Raw genomic sequence first — 20,652 nt, 5'->3', positions numbered from 1 at the left:
GTTGTTTTTGCCGGCGGCGAGTCGATTGTCTTCTGCGCTCCGCCGTCAACAGTGAGCCCGGCCAGACTACGTCTGAGTGTTTCCACCCCACCCCTCTCTTCCTAACCACCTCGCCGCGTGATCTTCGGACTGCCGGGGCACCGGCGGACTATATAACTCGGCGCCTCCCTCCCGTGGGGCGACGCCAGCAGACGCCATGTTCAGCTTGTGGCCGTACTCGGCCGCGCCGTCCGTCACGGAGTGAGTACAAAGAGACCACGCTGAAGAACTTCATTTCTCTCACTGATCGTTGGAGACCGGGAAAAAAAAAAAATCCGCGGATTCATTTCGTGATAGCCAGTAATACAAACATGCGCACAATTCTGCCGGTTCTGCTATTGGCTCGCAGTTTAACTGGAGCTTCTCTGGGCCAATGAGAGACCATCGACCAAAGAAGCGTCGAATCACAAGCTACCCAGTGGAGACGCCTCACAATTTAGTACCCAATGAACAAACGTGTTTTCTTGAGTAATGCAGAGGATAATGGAGGCTATCCTAAAGATCATTGAATCCGCGAATTTTTCCGGTCCCTAATGATTGTGGACAACACTCCACACGTCCATCAGTAGGGGGCGTGCATGTTTCGCGAAAAAGATTCCGAGACTAGTTAAAATTCAAATCACTGCAGAATTGTATGTGTATGTGTTTCGAGGTTGGGTAGTTTCTTTCGGTTGCATGTCAAATGTGACAGCACCAATAGCAGCAATTAATTGCGGAACGCAAACGCGTTCAGATAAGGGCAACGACTGGTCTCGCACGCGGCCGCCAATCACAAGGAAGAAACCGCTTAGTGCGGGTCTACTATGTTGCATTCTTATAGGCCTTCGGATTTTTTTTCGCGAAAACTGCCTGCCCCTATCCATCAGAACCATACCACAAAATGCTATTATGCCAGTCCTTCAATGGGTGGGGTATCTTTGTTACGATGAGGTAACACAAGGGGTTGAACATACTTAAGGGGATCATTATCATTCTAAATTATTTTGCTTTTAATATCTTTTTTAACGTGATATTTGATCAATTAATAATATGACCTCATTTGATTGTTCAAAAAAGGGTTTTCTCACCAAATGATTTGTCATTTGATGATTACTGTGATGTTAAAAGTAAAATATTTACTGAAAGCATGAAATTATGTTGTAAACAGTTATTGATTAACCGTTAGTATATAACTACTTTTTATTTTAGTATATATTTTATAAATAAAAAATAGGTTCTCTGAAAACTCAGAATTTTATCAATTATATACTAAAAATAAACTGTTTGAATGTTAAGGCTACATAACAAACAGTTAATCCAAAAAATTTTATAAAATGATTCCATGCTTTCAGTATATGCTACGAGTATATTAAAAATTATTTTTAAGTTTATCAAAAACCTTAAATACAGACTTATTTATTAGGAACCAAGTTTTATAAACAATTAAATATGATTATACTATGAAATTATTAAAAATCATGTGCAAAACCACGAAATATTTTAAGTAAAACAATTTAGGACAATACCTTAAACCCAGACTGGAGAGAGAAAGAGTGAAGTGGTTGCTTTTTTCCCCGCACGAACGAATTTACTGGTAAACATGAGTAATGTTTTTCGGCTTCAAGCCGTGCGTGCTTTGTTAACCCTGTGAAGGTTTTAGATAAAACTTTACCCATCCACTAATTTCCTTCTTTATTAATCTCGCTGAAGTTTCTGTTACAGATAAACTAAATCTTCCATGTGTCTAGAATAATTTTTGGCTTCAATAAAATATATTACTATGTGGAAAATAATTGTTGTGTTAGTCAGTAGGCGACCGTTTTAAAGTTTTAAAATATATTTGATTTAGATTATTGTTTGTTTATGAAATATATTATGAAATAATATTATGAATGAGTTTTACTTGCAAGAATAACTACGCTTGAGTAATAACTGTGACTTATGTTTACAGCTTCCAAACCAACGTTACATTAACCATCAACTCCACTAAATACACAGGTAAATGACTAAACCTGAAGTGCATATATGCTTGAAGGTCAGTGACATATTATCTAGTACCTATTTATAATAAGAATCACCATTTTATTGAACTAAGTTTTTTATTTAATTAAAAAGTCTGCGATATTTAGTTTTACTATCGTTAACTTGCATACATTGTTTTCCGTTTGATCTTAATGATTGTTTTATGATTTTTATTAGCTTTGAAATACATTTAAAAATATTTTAAAATTTCCGAAAAATTAACAAATTAGAAAATAGTTAATATTATTACAAACATGTCTTATAAAAATGACTCATGAGTAAATAAAAAAACTACTCTTTATAAAATTAAATATATAAATAATGGCTTACTTCAAAAACTTGCATTATCCTATTGTGATATAAATTTAAAAATTTATATAATGCATGCAATTTATTGAATTATCCAAATTATATATTTTCACATTACATCTAAGTTCCCTTGCCCTCTTCTTTTCCACTTCAATATTCATAGGTTTAAAATTTTGAAATTTTATTTAAAGAGAATAATTTTGTATTTCGTCAATCACGTTTTACAGCAAACTAGAATTTGTACACGAATTAATTGTTATCAAAACTTAGTTGAAGTTTATGCTGAATTTTTTTAAATATTGTCCATAAATTTATATGAAAATTATGACTAGACTATCGTTTACATTGGGCCTAGCTGAAATAATTTATCTTGCATAATGGACATAACTATAATACAAATATATGTGAAGCTTTATTCGAATATAAAGCAAGATTAGATGTAGAATATTAATTTTTGCATATCTTAGTAAATTTTAATAGTTTTCTGGAAAAAGTAATTAAACCATAATAAATTATAGAAGTAAAAGCATTGTTTGAAAAAAAACATAATGAACGCAAGTGACAAATATTTAATACACGTGTTTCAGTGGACTCGACTGTCTCGTCCGGCACCTCGCTGAACACGTACATCAGGGACTACGCCAAGCTGACAGCGACCAAGTTCATGTGCTACGAGGGAGGCTGCGGCTCCTGTATCGTCGCTGTCACGGCCACGCATCCGGCCACAGGCGTCAAGCACACCTTCGCCGTCAACTCGGTGAGCGACGCCATAGTCGCCGAACATAACCTCACTCCTAGCCCAGAACATAACCTTACTCCCAGCACAGAACATAACCTCACTCCTAGCCCAGAACAACAACTCATTCCTAGTCATTACATAACCTCACTCCTAGCCAAGGACATAACCTCACTCCTAGCCCAGAACATAACCTCACTCCTAGCCAAGGACATAACTTCACTCCTAGCCCAGAACATAACCTCACTCCTAGCCAAGGACATAACCTCACGCCTAGCCCAGAACATAACCTCACTCCTAGCACAGAACATAACCTCACTCCTAGCCAAGGACATAACCTCACTCCTAGCCCAGAACATAACCTCACTCCTAGCCAAGGACATAACTTCACTCCTAGCCCAGAACAACTCATTCCTAGCGCAGAACCACACTTCATTTCTAATCGTTACATAACCTCACTCCTAGCCAAGAACATAACCTCACTCCTAACCCAAAAACATAACCTCTCTCTTGGACCCGTTCTTCCTGGTTTTGTCTTTGGACAGAGAAGGTTTCCACTGTATATTTTTTTAAAGTTGAAAGCTATTAGTATTTTAAATATCACGTGTCCATTTAACATTCTGGTAATGTATGTCATTAAAGTACTTAAAACTGTGACTTATTTACTCAATTTTGGAATATGTTAGTTCTTCCGAAGCAAATTCTTTTCAAAGTTAATTTTTGACGTGACAACGTCTAATAAATTGATGAACGCTGGCTGCACGCACGAAAAATTGTCCCACTACGGATATCCCTACGGATGTTTACGCATGCGTGGCATCTCTCTGGTATGTTGCGGACGGTACAGAGAACTCGGCCGGGGTTCGAGGTTATTGTTGTGCACCGCGCCATGGCAGTATATTCGCAATGAAATGGCGTTCTTACAAGTACGTATTATTTTAATTACTAGTGTAAATCAGTATATTTAAACAGTGTTGTATGAGTATTGTTTTAGCTGTGTAACTAAATATTTATTGCTGGTATGATACATTTCACGTTTTAGTTTAACATTGGTAATTATTTGTCCTGAGTTATTATTTTATCAACTAAATCACACACCGTATTATAGTTATGAGCCACGAGCGTGTAAATATTTCGAGTCCAACAGAGAATATGCTAGTTAAAAGAAATTGAAACAAATATCGTGCGTGGAATATTATAAATTTATACCATCTGAAACAATTTTACTCAAATTTGGTCTCGTAGCCGCGTGGTTAGTATGGATGACTTCCAACCGAAAAGTTATCGGTTCGAATCTCGGCAGCTGCGAATTTTTTTTTGTACTTGTAAAAATAAATACGGCGCACGCAACATTTCAAAAGTAATAAATATATTTGAATTAATAAATGCAAATAAAAGTACATTTATTAATTAAATTGTACATTTCATTTCACTCCTTTGTATCCATACAAAATAGTGATCATTCAATAAAATTGATTCAATTTTATTCATAAAAGTATGCAGAGGTAGATTTTATCATACAAAAGATAGGAAAATTTAAAAAAAATTCTTCCTCAAGAATATAATATTTTAAATGCCTAAATGGTTTGGTTGCAAAAAACCTATTACGGCTTAGTCTCAGGCCGAATATGATATTTCCTTTTCTTATGGATCAATCATTTCATCAATGTTTTGTTATGAAGTTGTCACGTTAAACTATCGTCCGTAAACCGACTTTACAGACAACCAATTTTTTTTATTTTTTAGTATTCCTCACTTTATACCAAACACTTATTTGAAATTTAAGGCGTAGTGATGAAAAAATGCCTGAATTGATTAATTGTTTGTTTTATCATTGAGATGAGCAAAATCTCTCATTCTCAAGGGCGCCCATACCTATGGGCAGGGTGGGTCCGTGGCTCCCCCTATCTTTCAGGCAAAGAAAAAAATTAGGGGTTCTTGAGCATTTTGGGCAAATTTTGAGTCGGCCATTTTTGGCAATTTTTTGTCATTTGTGATGGTTTGCCTCCCTCCCCCTACTAATTCTGCCCCCCTTACAAACTTTCATATGCGCGCCCTTGCTCATTCTACTGCTCTTTGCAGACAGACTTCCATTGTGATGCCGACAGTAACTTGGCGTGTTCCAGTAAGGTTTGGGCAAGCGGTGTCGGGAGGGAGTGTGTTTGTGTTCGCAGTGTCTGGTGCACATCTACTCGTGCCACGGCTGGGTAGTCACCACGAACGAGGGCATCGGCAACAGGAGGGACGGCTACCACACCGTCCAGAGCACCCTCGCGCACTTCAGCGGCACGCAGTGCGGCTACTGCTCGCCCGGCATGGTCATGAACATGTACAGGTACCGCCCGCCGACGGCCGTCGTCCGTGGAACCGGCGCGCTCCTTGAAGATGGCTGAGACCAAGCATGCCGAAACTTCTGGCCACGCAGTCAGTTCCACGGACGATGCCTCGCCCCAGAGGCCAAGAAGTAGTCAGTGAATGGCCACGAAATCCTTGTGGAAATTGTGAAACATTACCAATCAACAAAGAATAGTTTTACAATTGTACAGAATTGTGATTCTTAAAGGTTGAGAAGTTAAGTAACCGATAAATCCTTGTAATATTTGCAAAGCAGTAATTCTAATATTTTTTTTTGTTTTGAGTGCTTATAGTAGAGGAACTTCGGGTATTGTATTTCAGTATCTGTATAAGATAATTACATCTGTCTGTTCAATATGACAGCTTGGTATGTAAGGGTAACGAAAATATGGAACCTACTTATTTCACTCAGGATGTTGGCTTTGTATAGTGATATATAAAAAAGTATGCAAAGGTCCACTTTACCCGAACAGTGTGGGTAAAGTGGAACCATGGGTCCACTTTACCCATCCCAAATTATTAAAAGTTTTAAACAAAGATTACATTTTAATTTGTATAAGTATACAATGGATAGACGTTTCGGAGACAAAAAGTTATTAATAGTGAAGTTTAGCAGAATAATAGTGCACATATTTACTAAAATATTCTAAATGTATTATTTGCACACTGAAAACATTCTAGACTACATGATAGTAATAAGGATGCACTAACCACATACGTGTAGCCCTATGTCAGTAGATATATATGTACTAAAGTGGTGAATTAGGTTTTGCAAATATCACATACGAAATGCGCAGTTTCATTGTCAGCACATTCTTCGTGACTCCAGTCCAAACACTCCAAACACTGAACCCAATTTTCCCCAGCTCTGTCATCAGAAAACTTTCCAGAGCAATAGATACAAGTAGCATCAGTTTCGTCAAATGTATTACGCTCAACTGATTGCTTTGTATCCATAGTCTTCCCAGATAGCTGTTAATTTATGTTATTCTTCTATTTCCAGTAGGCTGAACAGGCAGGATTTTTTTGGCAGCTCGTTTACGACTTTCTTGAAGGCTGTTTTTGAAAGGAGATGATGCAACAACACATGCCGATCCTCTTGCCCTACCTCTTGTTGTTGCTGCTTTAGCGATTACTGGAGATGGCGAAATGTCACTAGGGCCTACTGAAAATGCAGTTCCTCCCGGTAGAGATTTGGGACGCGGACACTGAAGAAGTGTTGAAGACTCTTCTATGACTGAAGAAGTGTTGCTGACATTTCGAAGTAGTGGAAAAGCTTCATTGGCAGCAGAAGATGTGTTTGGTTGTATATTCTGAGCTTCAGATGAAGATGTGTCTGCTACATCTCGTAAAGGTGACTGATTACCCCCTGATTTTTTTGGGGTCGCTGTAACTGTACCTTCTTGAACCGCCATGTAATCCCAATATTCCGAAGAAGCGAAATCTTTCTGGCTTTGTCCATAACTTCTAGATTCCTGGTATGGCTGAAATGTCCGTCCAAAATGAGAACAGGATCAGAGCATGTAGGTTTGGTACTATACACAAAGTGATCAAACCATTCACTGAAAATTTCACTGTTGATTCATCCAGAAGGGTGGCAGGTAAATACACAACCTGGAGGAGCACCTTTTGTAAGATGTTGACTGAAGATTTTTCTTGGGAACACTAACATAGGTGGTACATAACTCCCACCAGCACTCATGTATACTATCACAGTGATAAGTGAACCTCGTTCGGCTGATGAAATTGATCCAATCTGGCGTTTACCTTTTAAAGAAATCACTTTAGGTATTTTGCTGGATAGCACAGACAATCCACTTTCATCTACATTGTAGATTCTAGTTGGAGGGAAGTTCGTTTTGTCTTATTCGCTTTCCAAAATATCAAAAAAGGTTTGCAACACTAGTTTTATTGAACCCCTTGGCTCTGGCTATTGATGTTCCTGAAGGAGTTCGCAATACGATAATATTTTTATGTCGCCTTAGAAATCCACATAACCAGTCCTTTACAGCAGCCTCCCTGAGTTCAGAAAACCTGTGTTCAATATTATTTTTTTTCCGCTAACTGGTAGGCAAGCCTCCTTACGTCTTGCATAGTTAAACCTAATAATTTAGCTTCCATAAACAACAAATCCTCAACTAACTGTTGTTCCATTCTGGGACTAAATATTGGTTTCCTACCTGATGTTGTAAGAATGGATTCTTCAGGTGATTTGGCAATCATATTGACATATCTTCTTAAAGATGTTTTAGGCACATTGAACATTTTTTGCGCTTTATTCAAGCCCATATCTTTTTTTTACGAACAGCATGAACAGCAGCAATCGTGGACTGTTGACTCCATGATTCTGATATTTCTTGACACACCCACTTTTTCTGCCTGTGTTGACATCTGCAACAAACCAAAAAACTTTTCTACATACGTTATAAAAAAAAGTGGTATTCACTATACAGCGAATTTTCACATAGCGTTGCGTTGAATTTTAAATTAACCAATCAGCGAGTGGCATTTAAATAAAAGCTTCTCACTGATTGGCTTTTACTAACTTCCGCCGCTACTCTAAGCGAAATTTGAAGTGTCGTGAATCCTACCTAAAGTAAAAAATTAATTTAAATAAATCTGTATGTTACGTAAAATTTGGCGGGTAAAGTGGACCGGTACCACTTTACCCGCACCTCGTAGGTCCACTTTAGCCGACCTATGCCATTGTTATTCGAATGGAATTATGATCGAAACTACTTACGTGCTGACCATTTCCAACACCTACCATTAACACAGACTCCTTTATCGTTACTTTTAAATATTATACATAATTTATTTACCTTAAGTATTTCAACACGTTACAAAGACATACATACCTGCAAAAACTTTTATATCTTGGTTTTTCGTCATCGTAACGTAACCTGCGGAGATCGATATGCGCGCACGTTTTCAACAGTCTAAGCAACTGAGCTTCTGTGGCAGATTGCTTATTGTGATTCTTCCTAGGTTGCAGCACATACACCAAGTTTGACAGCGTGGGTCCACTTTAACCGATGGGTCCACAATACCCGAAGTTCCTCTAAGTGCTGGTGCAAAATCTACGCAAAAAGGCTTCAAATTTGTATGGACCATAATATAACAAAAATTTTAAAACCAACGTTTGCTTAAAATAATCTTAAAATATATCTGATTATATGCAGCTACAGATATCTCATGAGATTGAAATTTATTACGACTACGTGTATGACAGCCTAACAGAAATACACTTAAATAAATGTTCATTAATGTTTAGATCACTGTAATTTTTTTTTAATTGTTTAGAAATGTTTTGAAGGGTAATGCGTATTTGCAATTGAAGTTGTTTATTTTTAACAGTATATATAAAGAGAAAGGTAAATCTCTGACCATGAAAGAAGTAGAGAACTCCTTTGGAGGCAACATCTGTCGCTGCACGGGTTACCGTCCCATTCTCGACGCATTCAAGTCTCTGGCATCCGACGCTTCTCCTCAGATGAAACACACCATCAAAGATATCGAGGTGAGTAAGGTATGGGTGATATTTAAAAAAAAGGAGTGCGTGTAACTCAACACACGTGATAGAAGTGAAATTTCTTTGGCAATTCGAACCTCAACTCGTAAGTATATCGCATTGGGTAAAACGGCAGAGAGAGAGAGAGAGAGAGAGAGAGAGAGAAGTGGGGGGGGAGAAAATAGAGAAAAAAGACATTTTGTCAAAAAATAAAACCACGCTGTTTTTTTAGGTTTTGTTTTTCAAATGCTAAATAATCCGAATCATGAGATATCTGTTACATACAAAATGTTATTTACCATGATGAGCAATTTTCCAAAAAATTACAAACATTTAATATGCATATTATAGACTACAAATTATATGTATTTTTTTTGGTTATTTTAGCCTCTATAAAATGAAAGGCCATTAACTAATCGATTTTAACATTAAATTCGTAATCAGCGACCTCGAAAACCCATATAATGGAGTTTGTATGACATAACATTGGTTTTTGTATTTTTGACCACGTTTTCGGGCAAATCTCCCACTGTGCGGCGCGCGGTGTTGTTCGGCGCGGTATAGTTCAGCTGCTCGTCGTGAACATGTGTTTTGCAAATGAACGCAGGACGGACTGGCAGACGTTGCTCAACTCTGCTACTCCCATTCGTCGGCGCCGGTGCTCTATTCGTGCCAAGGCTCTCACGACTCGACGACGAGACCTGCGCCGGCGCTGTTTCCCCGGCGGTCGCGGCGACCGTGACGCAACGCGGCGACGTATTATCTTTGAAAGATTTGTGCAATGGGAGTGCATGACTTGATGTAAGCTTTTGGACATACGCCATTGCTAGAGACCGGAAAAATTCGCGGATTCAATGACCTCTAGGATAACCTCCAGTATCCTCTGCATTTCTCAAGTAAACACGCGTGTTCATTGGGTACTAAATTGCGAGGCGTCTCCACTGGGTAGCTTGTGATTCGACGCTTCATTGGTCGATAGTCTCTCATTGGCCCAGAGAGCTCCAGTTAAACTGCGAGCCAATATCTGAAATGTTATTGAAATAAAGCTAAATTAATAAAATTAACCAAATTACTACTCTCTTCAACATAACGTCTCAGGATATCAATAATTTTTGATCAATCAATAATTATTACTCACTGTTGAAATACACCATAAAAAATAACTGTGCTTGTTAATGTTTCTTCAAACAATTCTGTCATTTGTAGCACGCTAAATCTCTGAACGAAATATGAAATTCATAACAGATCGTGCTATCTATGCGGGAAATAAAGGAACTGTCTCAACAGCGCTCTCTACGCTGCTGGTTGAAGAAGGAGTAACGCGAGCGAGATGGTAGCAAATATAACATTAAAGGCATTCATAACTGAATGTATAGGATACCTTTATTTATTTTCTGAAACAATCACATGAGCGCACTCTTAGTCTTTTTTTTTGTTCATCTATTTCTCTTGGTTATATATTTTTTGGGGCCGGTGACATATCATAGCACAAAGATGAGAACGATAACTAGCCCAGAAAAGTATATAACATAGTTTTATTTTTATATTTCTTTGGCCTAGTACCTATTCTCTGTCCTTTTCGCGTCAGAAACATTTCACGACAATGATTCACGTATACGTTGCATTTAAATACGACCTTGAAATTTTACTCTCATCGCGCCCAAAGACGTTTCACTTCAAAAAATTGATCGCTAGGTTGAGAAAATTTCAATAAACATTCATATATTTTTAACGTAAGAATATTTTTCATGCACCTTTCAGATGTACTTTATTTAACTTCATATAATGTATAACGTTTTTGTATTGTTAAATTCGTGTATAAAGTTAAAAATATTATTAGTGTACATAGTGTGAGATATGTTTAATTTTTTTTTAATTCAACCTAGTAATACGAAGCAAAACTTTTGAAAAAATTACAGTGTTCCAAAATATTTGATTATGTTCGATGAATACGAACGTTTAAATATTTAGTGATGTATTTTTATGATGAAGATAACAAATACTAAGAATCTTTAGCTATTTCTATGTAACTTTAATTGAGAAAGAATAATTAGGATTTTTCGATAAACAGTTTAAGACTTATTTGTCAACACACTACATTTATTTAAATTGTGTAGAGATCCTGAAAAAATTAGTTCCCTTTAGTACTTAAAAACGTTCTGCAAAATACAACATTAAATTACATTTTCGACAGATTTTATTAGGCCCACAAGTGCATTCATAGACACAATGGGATTATCCACTAATGTAAGTTGTAACAGTAGTAAATTTAGTAACGGTAGTTGTTTTAAGAGTAAACAAAGTATTTAATAAATTAAAAATAAAGGTGCTATGAAGGTCTTAAGAGAAGTTTGCTAGCAAAAAAATTAGTTTGAATTTAAAATAGATAAATATCAACCAGTACTTTATTGATACAATTATGAAACCGTGTCTTAACATTGTAAATTATTAAAAACTTTTCTTATCCTCAAGTATTAAAATAACAGACTACAAATATCAAGTAAAACAACATTTGACTTTCAAACCAACAGCACTTACCTGCAAAATGGCCTCGATTGGCAGCCAGATCAAAGAAAGTGTCCCTGTAAGATTCTCTTTTCCTGACTGACACACACACACACACATTATCTATACGTAGCAAAGAACTCTAGTTTAGTGTTGTTCGAAGAAAGTAATTATGTTAGAGGCATCTTCGCTTAAGTCTATTTTGTGCATGCCTACTCAACGTAACCTTCACTTTAACCTCGGCTTTCCAAACGCTTCATGCCTTTCGACCCCACCATCTTTGTAGATGAATGCCCCGTGTGTGCGCAGGAGATATACAAGACGACGTGCTGCCCCAAGCAAGGCCGCTGCTGCGGCAGCAACTGCTGCAGCGACTTGGACGCTGTTAGTCTCGACGAGCAGGATGCCCTCATGCACACGCCCTTGCACCTGAAGCAGATAGCCAGCGACTGGTACCGCGTCACCGCCGTCAGCCAGATATTTGAGGTGCTCAGCGCCATTGGAGACTCCACCTACATGCTGGTGGGAGGCAACACGGGCTACGGTATGCACTTTTTAATCACATTAACATATTTTGAAAGTCAATTACTGTTAGGAGATTAGGACCAAATTGTAATTATCTTTAACAAAGAGGTCAGTGATTAGACAAAACTTATCTTATACAGAGAATATAGTGATTTAAATAAATTGGTAGGCACCTCACAAGGCAACCATTAATAACTAAAGTGCGCGTGGTCCCCGAGATAATACGGGTATGCTACCTTGCTGAAGAAAGACATTTAAATGGGACCAAGATGCAGAGAAGTCCTGACGTTAGAGAATGTCTTATTTTAGTATTACATTTGTGATACTTAAACAAGTGTGCAAAGAATATTATTTTAATTTGGTTTTGAGGTTATGTCACACAGTTTCTTATGAAAATATTTAAGGGGGTGGTAACTCGGTATATTTATGTGTATATAGTACATTTTGAGTTTAGAAGAGTGTTCAACGCTAAATATCAACATCTGCTTCATAGCATGTTTTTGTTTCACCCTCGGCTTTGTCCTAATTTTACTCATGAGGGTTGCGTGACTATCCTTTTTCTTTAGAAGCGAATATTTTATTCGGCGTCTTGCATGCGTATCATTGCTGGGTAGGGGGGGGGGGTACAATGAAGAGTCGTGTCGGTGCTGTTGCAGGGGTGTACCGGGCGATCAGGAACGCGGATGTGTACATCGACATAACCGGAGTGGCCGAGCTGAGAGCCATAAGCACGACGTCAGGCCTTTCTTTGGGAAGCGGCGTGACCTTGACCGAGGCCATGGATACCTTCAACTCCGTCTCCAGTACGACTGGATACGCATACGCCAAGACTCTGGCTGACCACATAGACCTTATAGCCAACGTGCCGGTCAGAAATGTGAGTGTTTCTTCTCGGCATTTTTTTTTCCCGGTTACAATTCCAGAGGTCGTTAATGTGACCCAATTTTTCTTTTGAAGAAGTGGACATTTCCTCAAAGGTTTTGATTTATAATTACAATTTTAAAATCTAATCCCATCTAATGGTTTAAAATTACCAGATAGTTCTAACGTTTCACTTCTACTAACGTCAAATAGTAAAGACTTACATGCAATTATACTGCGGCAGGAAATTATTCAAATTTCAGCGCAGTTCTTCAGAGCAGTGATCTCTGTAACACACTTGCAGATTCAGATAGCTCACAAGTGAAATTCACAATTTATGCTAAAACCAAAGATTTACAATGAGTTTCATGCATATGTGACTCCAAGGCATTAAATGGTCAACGAGAGGAAGATCATTTATGGGGGGATGGACAAAATGCCCGGGGGCTATTAATGAGCGAGAGGGCGAATAAGTTTTTTTTTACATTTAAAATATTACCCTGACAATAGGATGGAAATACAAGTAAATTTATAGTTATGGCTGGTAGAATTTACAGTTTTTATGTTTTTTAAAAGTAAATTTCAAATAAATACTATCTGTTGTAGCTGTTTCCAAGGTGCGACTTCCGGAAAAATTTTATATTGTTTTTCGTTTCATGACCTCAGAACATACGTCAACCAAAAATTTGTTTATATAATATACATCACAATTTTATGGACACAATAACTACCGCAATTTTTCACAAATTACTTTCATACTAATACGTAAAATATAGTAGTGTAAAATCTCGGTCGAGTTCGTTAATGAGAAATATTCTACCAAAGGGGTAGAAATTGGGAAGGTTTTTGGAAAACAGAAAAATCGCTGTAATTCCCATAATATGAAAAAATTCACACAAAGTTAAAAATTTGTAGGAGTAATACCAAAAACGTTTGTCTAAATATATTTTTAATATGACCAAGGAGTGAGAAAAAAACAAGGGTTGGAGGACAAAATATGCATATCTCCATTAGTAAGTACACTATCGAATCCATTTAAATTGTGTAAATTGCATGATTTTTACCTAAAACATTTGTATAAAACAATGCTTGATAAAACGATATATAGCACAAACGAGATAAATTAACACGGGAAGAATTTTAAAAATTCATGTTCACTATTAAAATTCATTCTCATTTATTGTAACCATAAATTATTATCCACAATTTTATCTAAATAATTTTCGATACGACCAACTATTACTGCAAGGGGTGGAAAATATCAGGAGTTGAAGGAAAACATAAATATCTCCGTAAGTGCAATATTAAATCCGTTCAGTTTGTTTATAAGACATAAATATTATCTTAAAATTTTGATTGAAAATTTTTTTTATTTAACTAATAATTGCTGCAAAGGGAGGATAAAGAGGGTTTAGAATACAAAAAAACAAATTAATAACCCCCTGAGTAGCACACCATCAAATCTATTCTAATTGTTTGGTAATCTAATAATTTTTATCTAAACCTTTAATCTGAAACAGTTTTTGATAATACAAACCATTATTGCATGGGCTTGAAAAATCCTAGGGTTGGAATAAGAAAATAAATAAAACTTCCCAGCCATGTACTCTATAGAATCTATTCTTATTTTTGTTTAACATTCTAAATATTGTCTAAAATTCTGTTCAAATAAATTTTTATCTAACCAACTATTATTGAAAGGAGTGGATGTAACAATGATTGAAAGTAAAAAAATTAAATTATTTTTAAAAGTTACTATTAAATCTATTATAATTTACTGTATAAATCCTAAACTTGATCTTAAACTTTGGCTGAAACAAATTTTTGATAAACAAATAACTACCAAAAAATTCTGATTAAAATTTTAAAAAATATTTAAAACTCTCTTAGTATCAGATTCGTTCGAATAAATTTCAAACCTTCTTAATATTATATTAAACATTGGTGCAAAGTTAATTTTTGTACGACCACGTTATTAGTGAAAGGGATGAAAATAGTGTTTGAAGGTCAAAAAATCCATTCTAAGCTATTCAATGCTGGAAGCATTGAGTTAAAAATGTTCATGATATTTTTGATGCGTGGAATATAAGAAAATGTTTAATCGATCATTTTGTATTATGGATAATATAATTATATAATGTACATTAGGTTCTAAAAATTGTCAGAAATTTATATAATTTTCCAAAATATTTCCAGAATAATTAGGAAAGTACTTCTAAATCTACCTACGCCTGTACCTTGTGGCGAAAGGGATCCTTTTTTAAAAATGTTGAACTTTCAACAGCCCTGTGTATAAAATGATAAATTTATGTTTTATATAAGAAAAAACTCTTTTTATAATACAGGTTAATGTTCTAAAAAGTTTTGATATCATAGTAATTAATGAAGTAGGACACAATAGTTGAAATACTTTGAGCATAGTTTTCGTGGCAAACAAAATTTTTTTGATGGACGTATGAATAAGTTTTCTTGTTTGTTTCCAGATTGGGACGATTGCTGGTAATCTTACTATGAAATACAAATACAACGCATTCCCTTCAGATGTTTTCCTCATACTGGAAACTGTTGGAGCAACTTTGACGATTGGTGAGCTTCATTTCTGGTATACGCACTGCTAAATAACAGAATAAATCTACGTGTTCGATGAAAATAATCCGTTTTTATGAACCTAATATACATGAGACGTTAAGTTTAGCTAAAAGTTGCAGTTTCCATTTGATCCACTTTTCTACACTATACGTTAAATTGTTCTTTTACTGAGTCACTCTCAGAGATATTTCTAGTTTTCGAGCTTTTGTTATTTACAGTTTATATAGGATTATCTGTTGGGCTGGATGAACCATACAAGTGTTGTTGCAAACGTTTGGTACAAACGTTTGGTATTTGATACCATGTAAACCTGTAACATATAAGTTATGGTGTCTTTTTTATGCTAACTTTTCTCGTTACAGAGTGTCAGCAGATCTAGCTCCGAAAGAAAAATAGTTTTCCCGCAATTAATTACGCATGTGCTCGTTATGATCAGATATATCATTTATGAATAATTGAAGCAAAGTTCATATGTCAAAGAAGGATTATCTTGCACAATTTAATTGTGAAGTTTAATATTTTTACTTATTACCTTTTGTGTAGTAAAAAAAATCTCCCGTACTTGAGATATATTTTCGCCAAACAATATTTTTCAAGAATAAAATGTTCTTTTCATCACATAAATATTTTTAAATATTATTTTTGGCAATTTATTGGCGAGACAATTAAGAATCTATGTGTTCAGCGAAATTCAGTTTTGATTTTTCGTTTCTCTGTATGAACAAAGGTTTTGGTGAATGATAAAAATTTATTTTATTAACGTTTGTTGCATACGATCTAGAATATCTCTGGTTGATACTTACTTAATCCGATCAGGCTTTTTAATTGACACAGAACTAATATTGGTGTAAAATCCTAATAAAACATGTTGCATCAAAAATTTAAAGACAGTATAAAAACATTGAACTCACCGTTATATTCTCCAGTAAAGTATGCTACTTCTGATTGCAGTGTCAGCAACTGAGACCACGAAAAACGTCACACTTCTAGATTATCTTAAACTGGACATGACCAAGAAAGTCATCAAGAGCATTGAGTTCCCTCAGCTGGACACCAGTTACGCCATTAAAACATATAAGGTAGTAATTCTCAGTTATCATGTAGCGATTGTCTTATTAAAACTCACATATATAATGTTCTTCTGAAGGCCATCAATTTAAAGGCACCATTTATAAGCGAGAGTAAGAACAGTTTTGTGGGCCTGTTGTTTTTTTAACCAAACAGTTTGTATAACCAATATTTTGTATACTTTTTTTTCATAAATAAGGAATTTTAAATATTAGATCGACTCTCAGTAGACACAATAATAAATATATAGTCTACTAAGTACTTTATTTGACCTATTTAATATTTGGCTACTACTGATTTGCCAAACCAAAATTTAAAAGAAATAATATACCCTTATTTTAGTATTTTATCACAGATATCTAATTATTATCTTTTAAGATTTATGTTGGTAGTTTATGTTCTTTATAATATTTACGTTTCAACATTCGCCTTAAAGCTCCGAATTGGCCTTTTCTAAATAAACACAGCATTCTTGCTCTCTCCATACAGTGTTCAACCCACTGCTTCCCACTTGCACCCTGGATCAGTGACCTGAGAACTGGCCACTGCTGCATGGTTTCCTCCCCAGATAATGTCCAGAGCTCAGAACACCCACGCTAACGTGAACGCCGGCTTCCTCTTCAAGCTGAGCGAAGACGACAGCGGGAAGCTCACCCAGAAGCCAACGGTCGTGTTCGGCCACATCACCTCGGAGTTCGTGAGTTGACACCAGCGGTTGTTGATGTTCCAACGGCAAACTTGGGATCCACGTGTTTCCTTTCTTTTGGTGCCCGCTCTATAATAAAGAATTTTAATATCTCAGTGTAAATGTTGAATAATTTGACCAAACTAGTATCGAAAATTTAAAATTTAAGTACTGGCAATACAGTGGCGTAGCCAGGATTTGTGTATGGGGGGGGAGGGTTAGGAAGCATGACAACCCCCCCCCCCCCCCCCCCCGTAATAAAGCGGTGGTTGTCCGGGGGGGTCCTCCCCCGGAAAAAGTAGGATTTTAAGGTGTAAAATAGTGTTATTTTAGCTGTTTTCGGTACTTAAATTGAAATATTTTAATGGTAAAAATTTTAATTAATTTTAATATGAAATTTGTTTGAGTGATGAATAAGAAATATATTAAAGATTTGGTGCTAAGGGGGGGAGGGATTGAACCCTAACCCCCCCCCCCCCTGGCTGCGCCACTGCTGGCAAATATAAAATTTGTGCATTTATATGCCAACCGGTAAAATTCAGACATACTCTATAACCACCTTCAGGTCGTATTTCTTTCAACGTGAATTACATTATTGATTTTAAATGCCTGTGTGTATATGGTCCGTACACGTTTTCTAAATCTTTTCTTGGCTCGAGAACAGATACGATAGGTGAGCACATCTGTGGGCAGGTGCACGCGACCAAGACAGAGGCGTACCTGGACGGCAAGGTGATCTACGACGAGAAGGTGATGAAGGAGGCCGTCAGGATCCTGGACTCCGAGCTGGCGCCCACGGCGGAGCCCCCGGACGCCTCCCCCGAGTACAGGAAGGGTCTGGCCAAGGCGCTGCTCTACAAGGTGACACCCCCGTGCTCTTCACAAGACTCCTGCATCCACACCACCTGTGTGCTTGGGTAGAGTCCTGCGTACAGGAAGGGTCTGGCCAAGGCGCTGCTCTACAAGGTGACACCCCCGTGCTCTTCGCAAGACTCCTGCATCCACACCACCTGTGTGCTTGGGTAGAGTCCAGAGTACAGGAAGGGTCTGGCCAAGGCGCTGCTCTACAAGGTGACACCCCCGTGCTCTTCACAAGACTCCTGCATCCACACCACCTGTGTGCTTGGGTAGAGTCCTGCGTACAGGAAGGGTCTGGCCAATGCGCTGCTCTAAGAGGTGACACCCCCGTGCTCTTCGCAAGACTCCTGCATCCACACCACCTGTGTGCTTGGGTAGAGTCCAGAGTACATGAAGGGTCTGGCCAAGGCGCTGCTCTACAAGGTGACACCCCCGTGCTCTTCGCAAGACTCCTGCATCCACACCACCTGTGTGCTTGGGTAGATTCCAGTGTACAGGAAGGGTCTGGCCAAGGCGCTGCTCTACAAGGTGACACCCCCGTGCTCTTCGCAAGACTCCTGCATCCACACCACCTGTGTGCTTGGGTAGAGTCCTGCGTAGAGGAAGGGTCTGGCCAAGGCGCTGCTCTACAAGGTGACACCCCCGTGCTCTTCGCAAGACTCCTGCATCCACACCACCTGTGTGCTTGGGTAGATTCCAGTGTACAGGAAGGGTCTGGCCAAGGCGCTGCTTTACAAGGTGACACCCCCGTGCTCTTCGCAAGACTCCTGCATCCACACCACCTGTGTGCTTGGGTAGATTCCAGTGTACAGGAAGGGTCTGGCCAAGGCGCTGCTCTACAAGGTGACACCCCCGTGCTCTTCACAAGACTCCTGCATCCACACCACCTGTGTGCTTGGGTAGAGTCCAGAGTACAGGAAGGGTCTGGCCAAGGCGCTGCTCTACAAGGTGACACCCCCGTGCTCTTCACAAGACTCCTGCATCCACACCACCTGTGTGCTTGGGTAGATTCCAGTGTACAGGAAGGGTCTGGCCAAGGCGCTGCTCTACAAGATGACACCCCCGTGCTCTTCGCAAGACTCCTGCATCCACACCACCTGTGTGCTTGGGTAGAGTCCTGCGTAGAGGAAGGGTCTGGCCAAGGCGCTGCTCTACAAGGTGACACCCCCGTGCTCTTCGCAAGACTCCTGCATCCACACCACCTGTGTGCTTGGGTAGATTCCAGTGTACAGGAAGGGTCTGGCCAAGGCGCTGCTTTACAAGGTGACACCCCCGTGCTCTTCACAAGACTCCCGCATCCACACCACCTGTGTGCTTGGGTAGAGTCCAGAGTACAGGAAGGGTCTGGCCAAGGCGCTGCTCTACAAGGTGACACCCCCGTGCTCTTCACAAGACTCCTGCATCCACACCACCTGTGTGCTTGGGTAGAGTCCAGCGTACAGGAAGGGTCTGGCCAAGGTGCTGCTCTACAAGGTGACACCCCCGTGCTCTTCGCAAGACTCCTGCATCCACACCACCTGTGTGCTTGGGTAGAGTCCTGCGTACAGGAAGGGTCTGGCCAAGGTGCTGCTCTACAAGGTGACACCCCCGTGCTCTTCACAAGACTCCTGCATCCACACCACCTGTGTGCTTGGGTAGAGTCCTGCGTACAGGAAGGGTCTGGCCAAGGCGCTGCTCTACAAGGTGACACCCCCGTGCTCTTCGCAAGACTCCTGCATCCACACCACCTGTGTGATTGGGTAGATTCCAGTGTACAGGAAGGGTCTGGCCAAGGCGCTGCTCTACAAGGTGACACCCCCGTGCTCTTCGCAAGACTCCTGCATCCACACCACCTGTGTGCTTGGGTAGATTCCAGTGTACAGGAAGGGTCTGGCCAAGGCGCTGCTCTACAAGGTGACACCCCCGCGCTCTTCACAAGACTCCTGCATCCACACCACCTGTGTGCTTGGGTAGAGTCCTGCGTAGAGGAAGGGTCTGGCCAAGGCGCTGCTCTACAAGGTGACACCCCCGTGCTCTTCGCAAGACTACTGCATCCACACCACCTGTGTGCTTGGGTAGATTCCAGTGTACAGGAAGGGTCTGGCCAAGGCGCTGCTTTACAAGGTGACACCCCCGTGCTCTTCACAAGACTCCTGCATCCACACCACCTGTGTGCTTGGGTATAGTCATGCGTAGAGGAAGGGTCTGGCCAAGGCGCTGCTCTACAAGGTGACACCCCCGTGCTCTTCGCAAGACTCCTGCATCCACACCACCTGTGTGCTTGGGTAGATTCCAGTGTACAGGAAGGGTCTGGCCAAGGCGCTGCTTTACAAGGTGACACCCCCGTGCTCTTCACAAGACTCCTGCATCCACACCACCTGTGTGCTTGGGTAGAGTCCTGCGTACAGGAAGGGTCTGGCCAAGGCGCTACTCTACAAGGTGACACCCCCGTGCTCTTCGCAACACGACTCCTGCGTCCACACGACCTGGGTGCTTGGGTAGATTCCAGTGTACAGGAAGGGTCTGGCCAAGGCGCTGCTCTACAAGGTGACACCCCCCGTGCTCTTCACAAGACTCCTGCATCCACACCACCTGTGTGCTTGGGTAGATTCCAGTGTACAGGAAGGGTCT

The 20,652-nt window shown here is 39.2% G+C and overlaps 1 protein-coding gene across 1 annotated transcript in view; it reads left to right on the top strand.

Moving 5' to 3' along the window:
• Positions 1-109: 109 nt before the first annotated feature.
• LOC134532557 (uncharacterized) overlaps positions 110-20,652 on the top strand; it is a 42,726-nt gene continuing 22,183 nt past the window's right edge. The window contains exons 1-11 of the mRNA XM_063369077.1: positions 110-240; positions 1,970-2,016; positions 2,937-3,106; positions 5,260-5,420; positions 8,798-8,960; positions 11,766-12,000; positions 12,638-12,858; positions 15,326-15,428; positions 16,383-16,510; positions 17,068-17,196; positions 17,878-18,045. Coding sequence (XP_063225147.1) covers positions 197-240; positions 1,970-2,016; positions 2,937-3,106; positions 5,260-5,420; positions 8,798-8,960; positions 11,766-12,000; positions 12,638-12,858; positions 15,326-15,428; positions 16,383-16,510; positions 17,068-17,196; positions 17,878-18,045 — 1,569 coding nt within the window. The 5' untranslated portion in view covers positions 110-196. The remainder of the gene's footprint in view (positions 241-1,969; positions 2,017-2,936; positions 3,107-5,259; positions 5,421-8,797; positions 8,961-11,765; positions 12,001-12,637; positions 12,859-15,325; positions 15,429-16,382; positions 16,511-17,067; positions 17,197-17,877; positions 18,046-20,652) is intronic.

The sequence above is a fragment of the Bacillus rossius genome, chromosome 6, assembly GCF_032445375.1.
Source record: "Bacillus rossius redtenbacheri isolate Brsri chromosome 6, Brsri_v3, whole genome shotgun sequence".
NCBI lineage: Eukaryota > Metazoa > Arthropoda > Insecta > Phasmatodea > Bacillidae > Bacillus > Bacillus rossius.
Note: the sequence above shows the minus strand (reverse complement) of the source record. Positions and strands in the feature narration are given on the sequence as shown.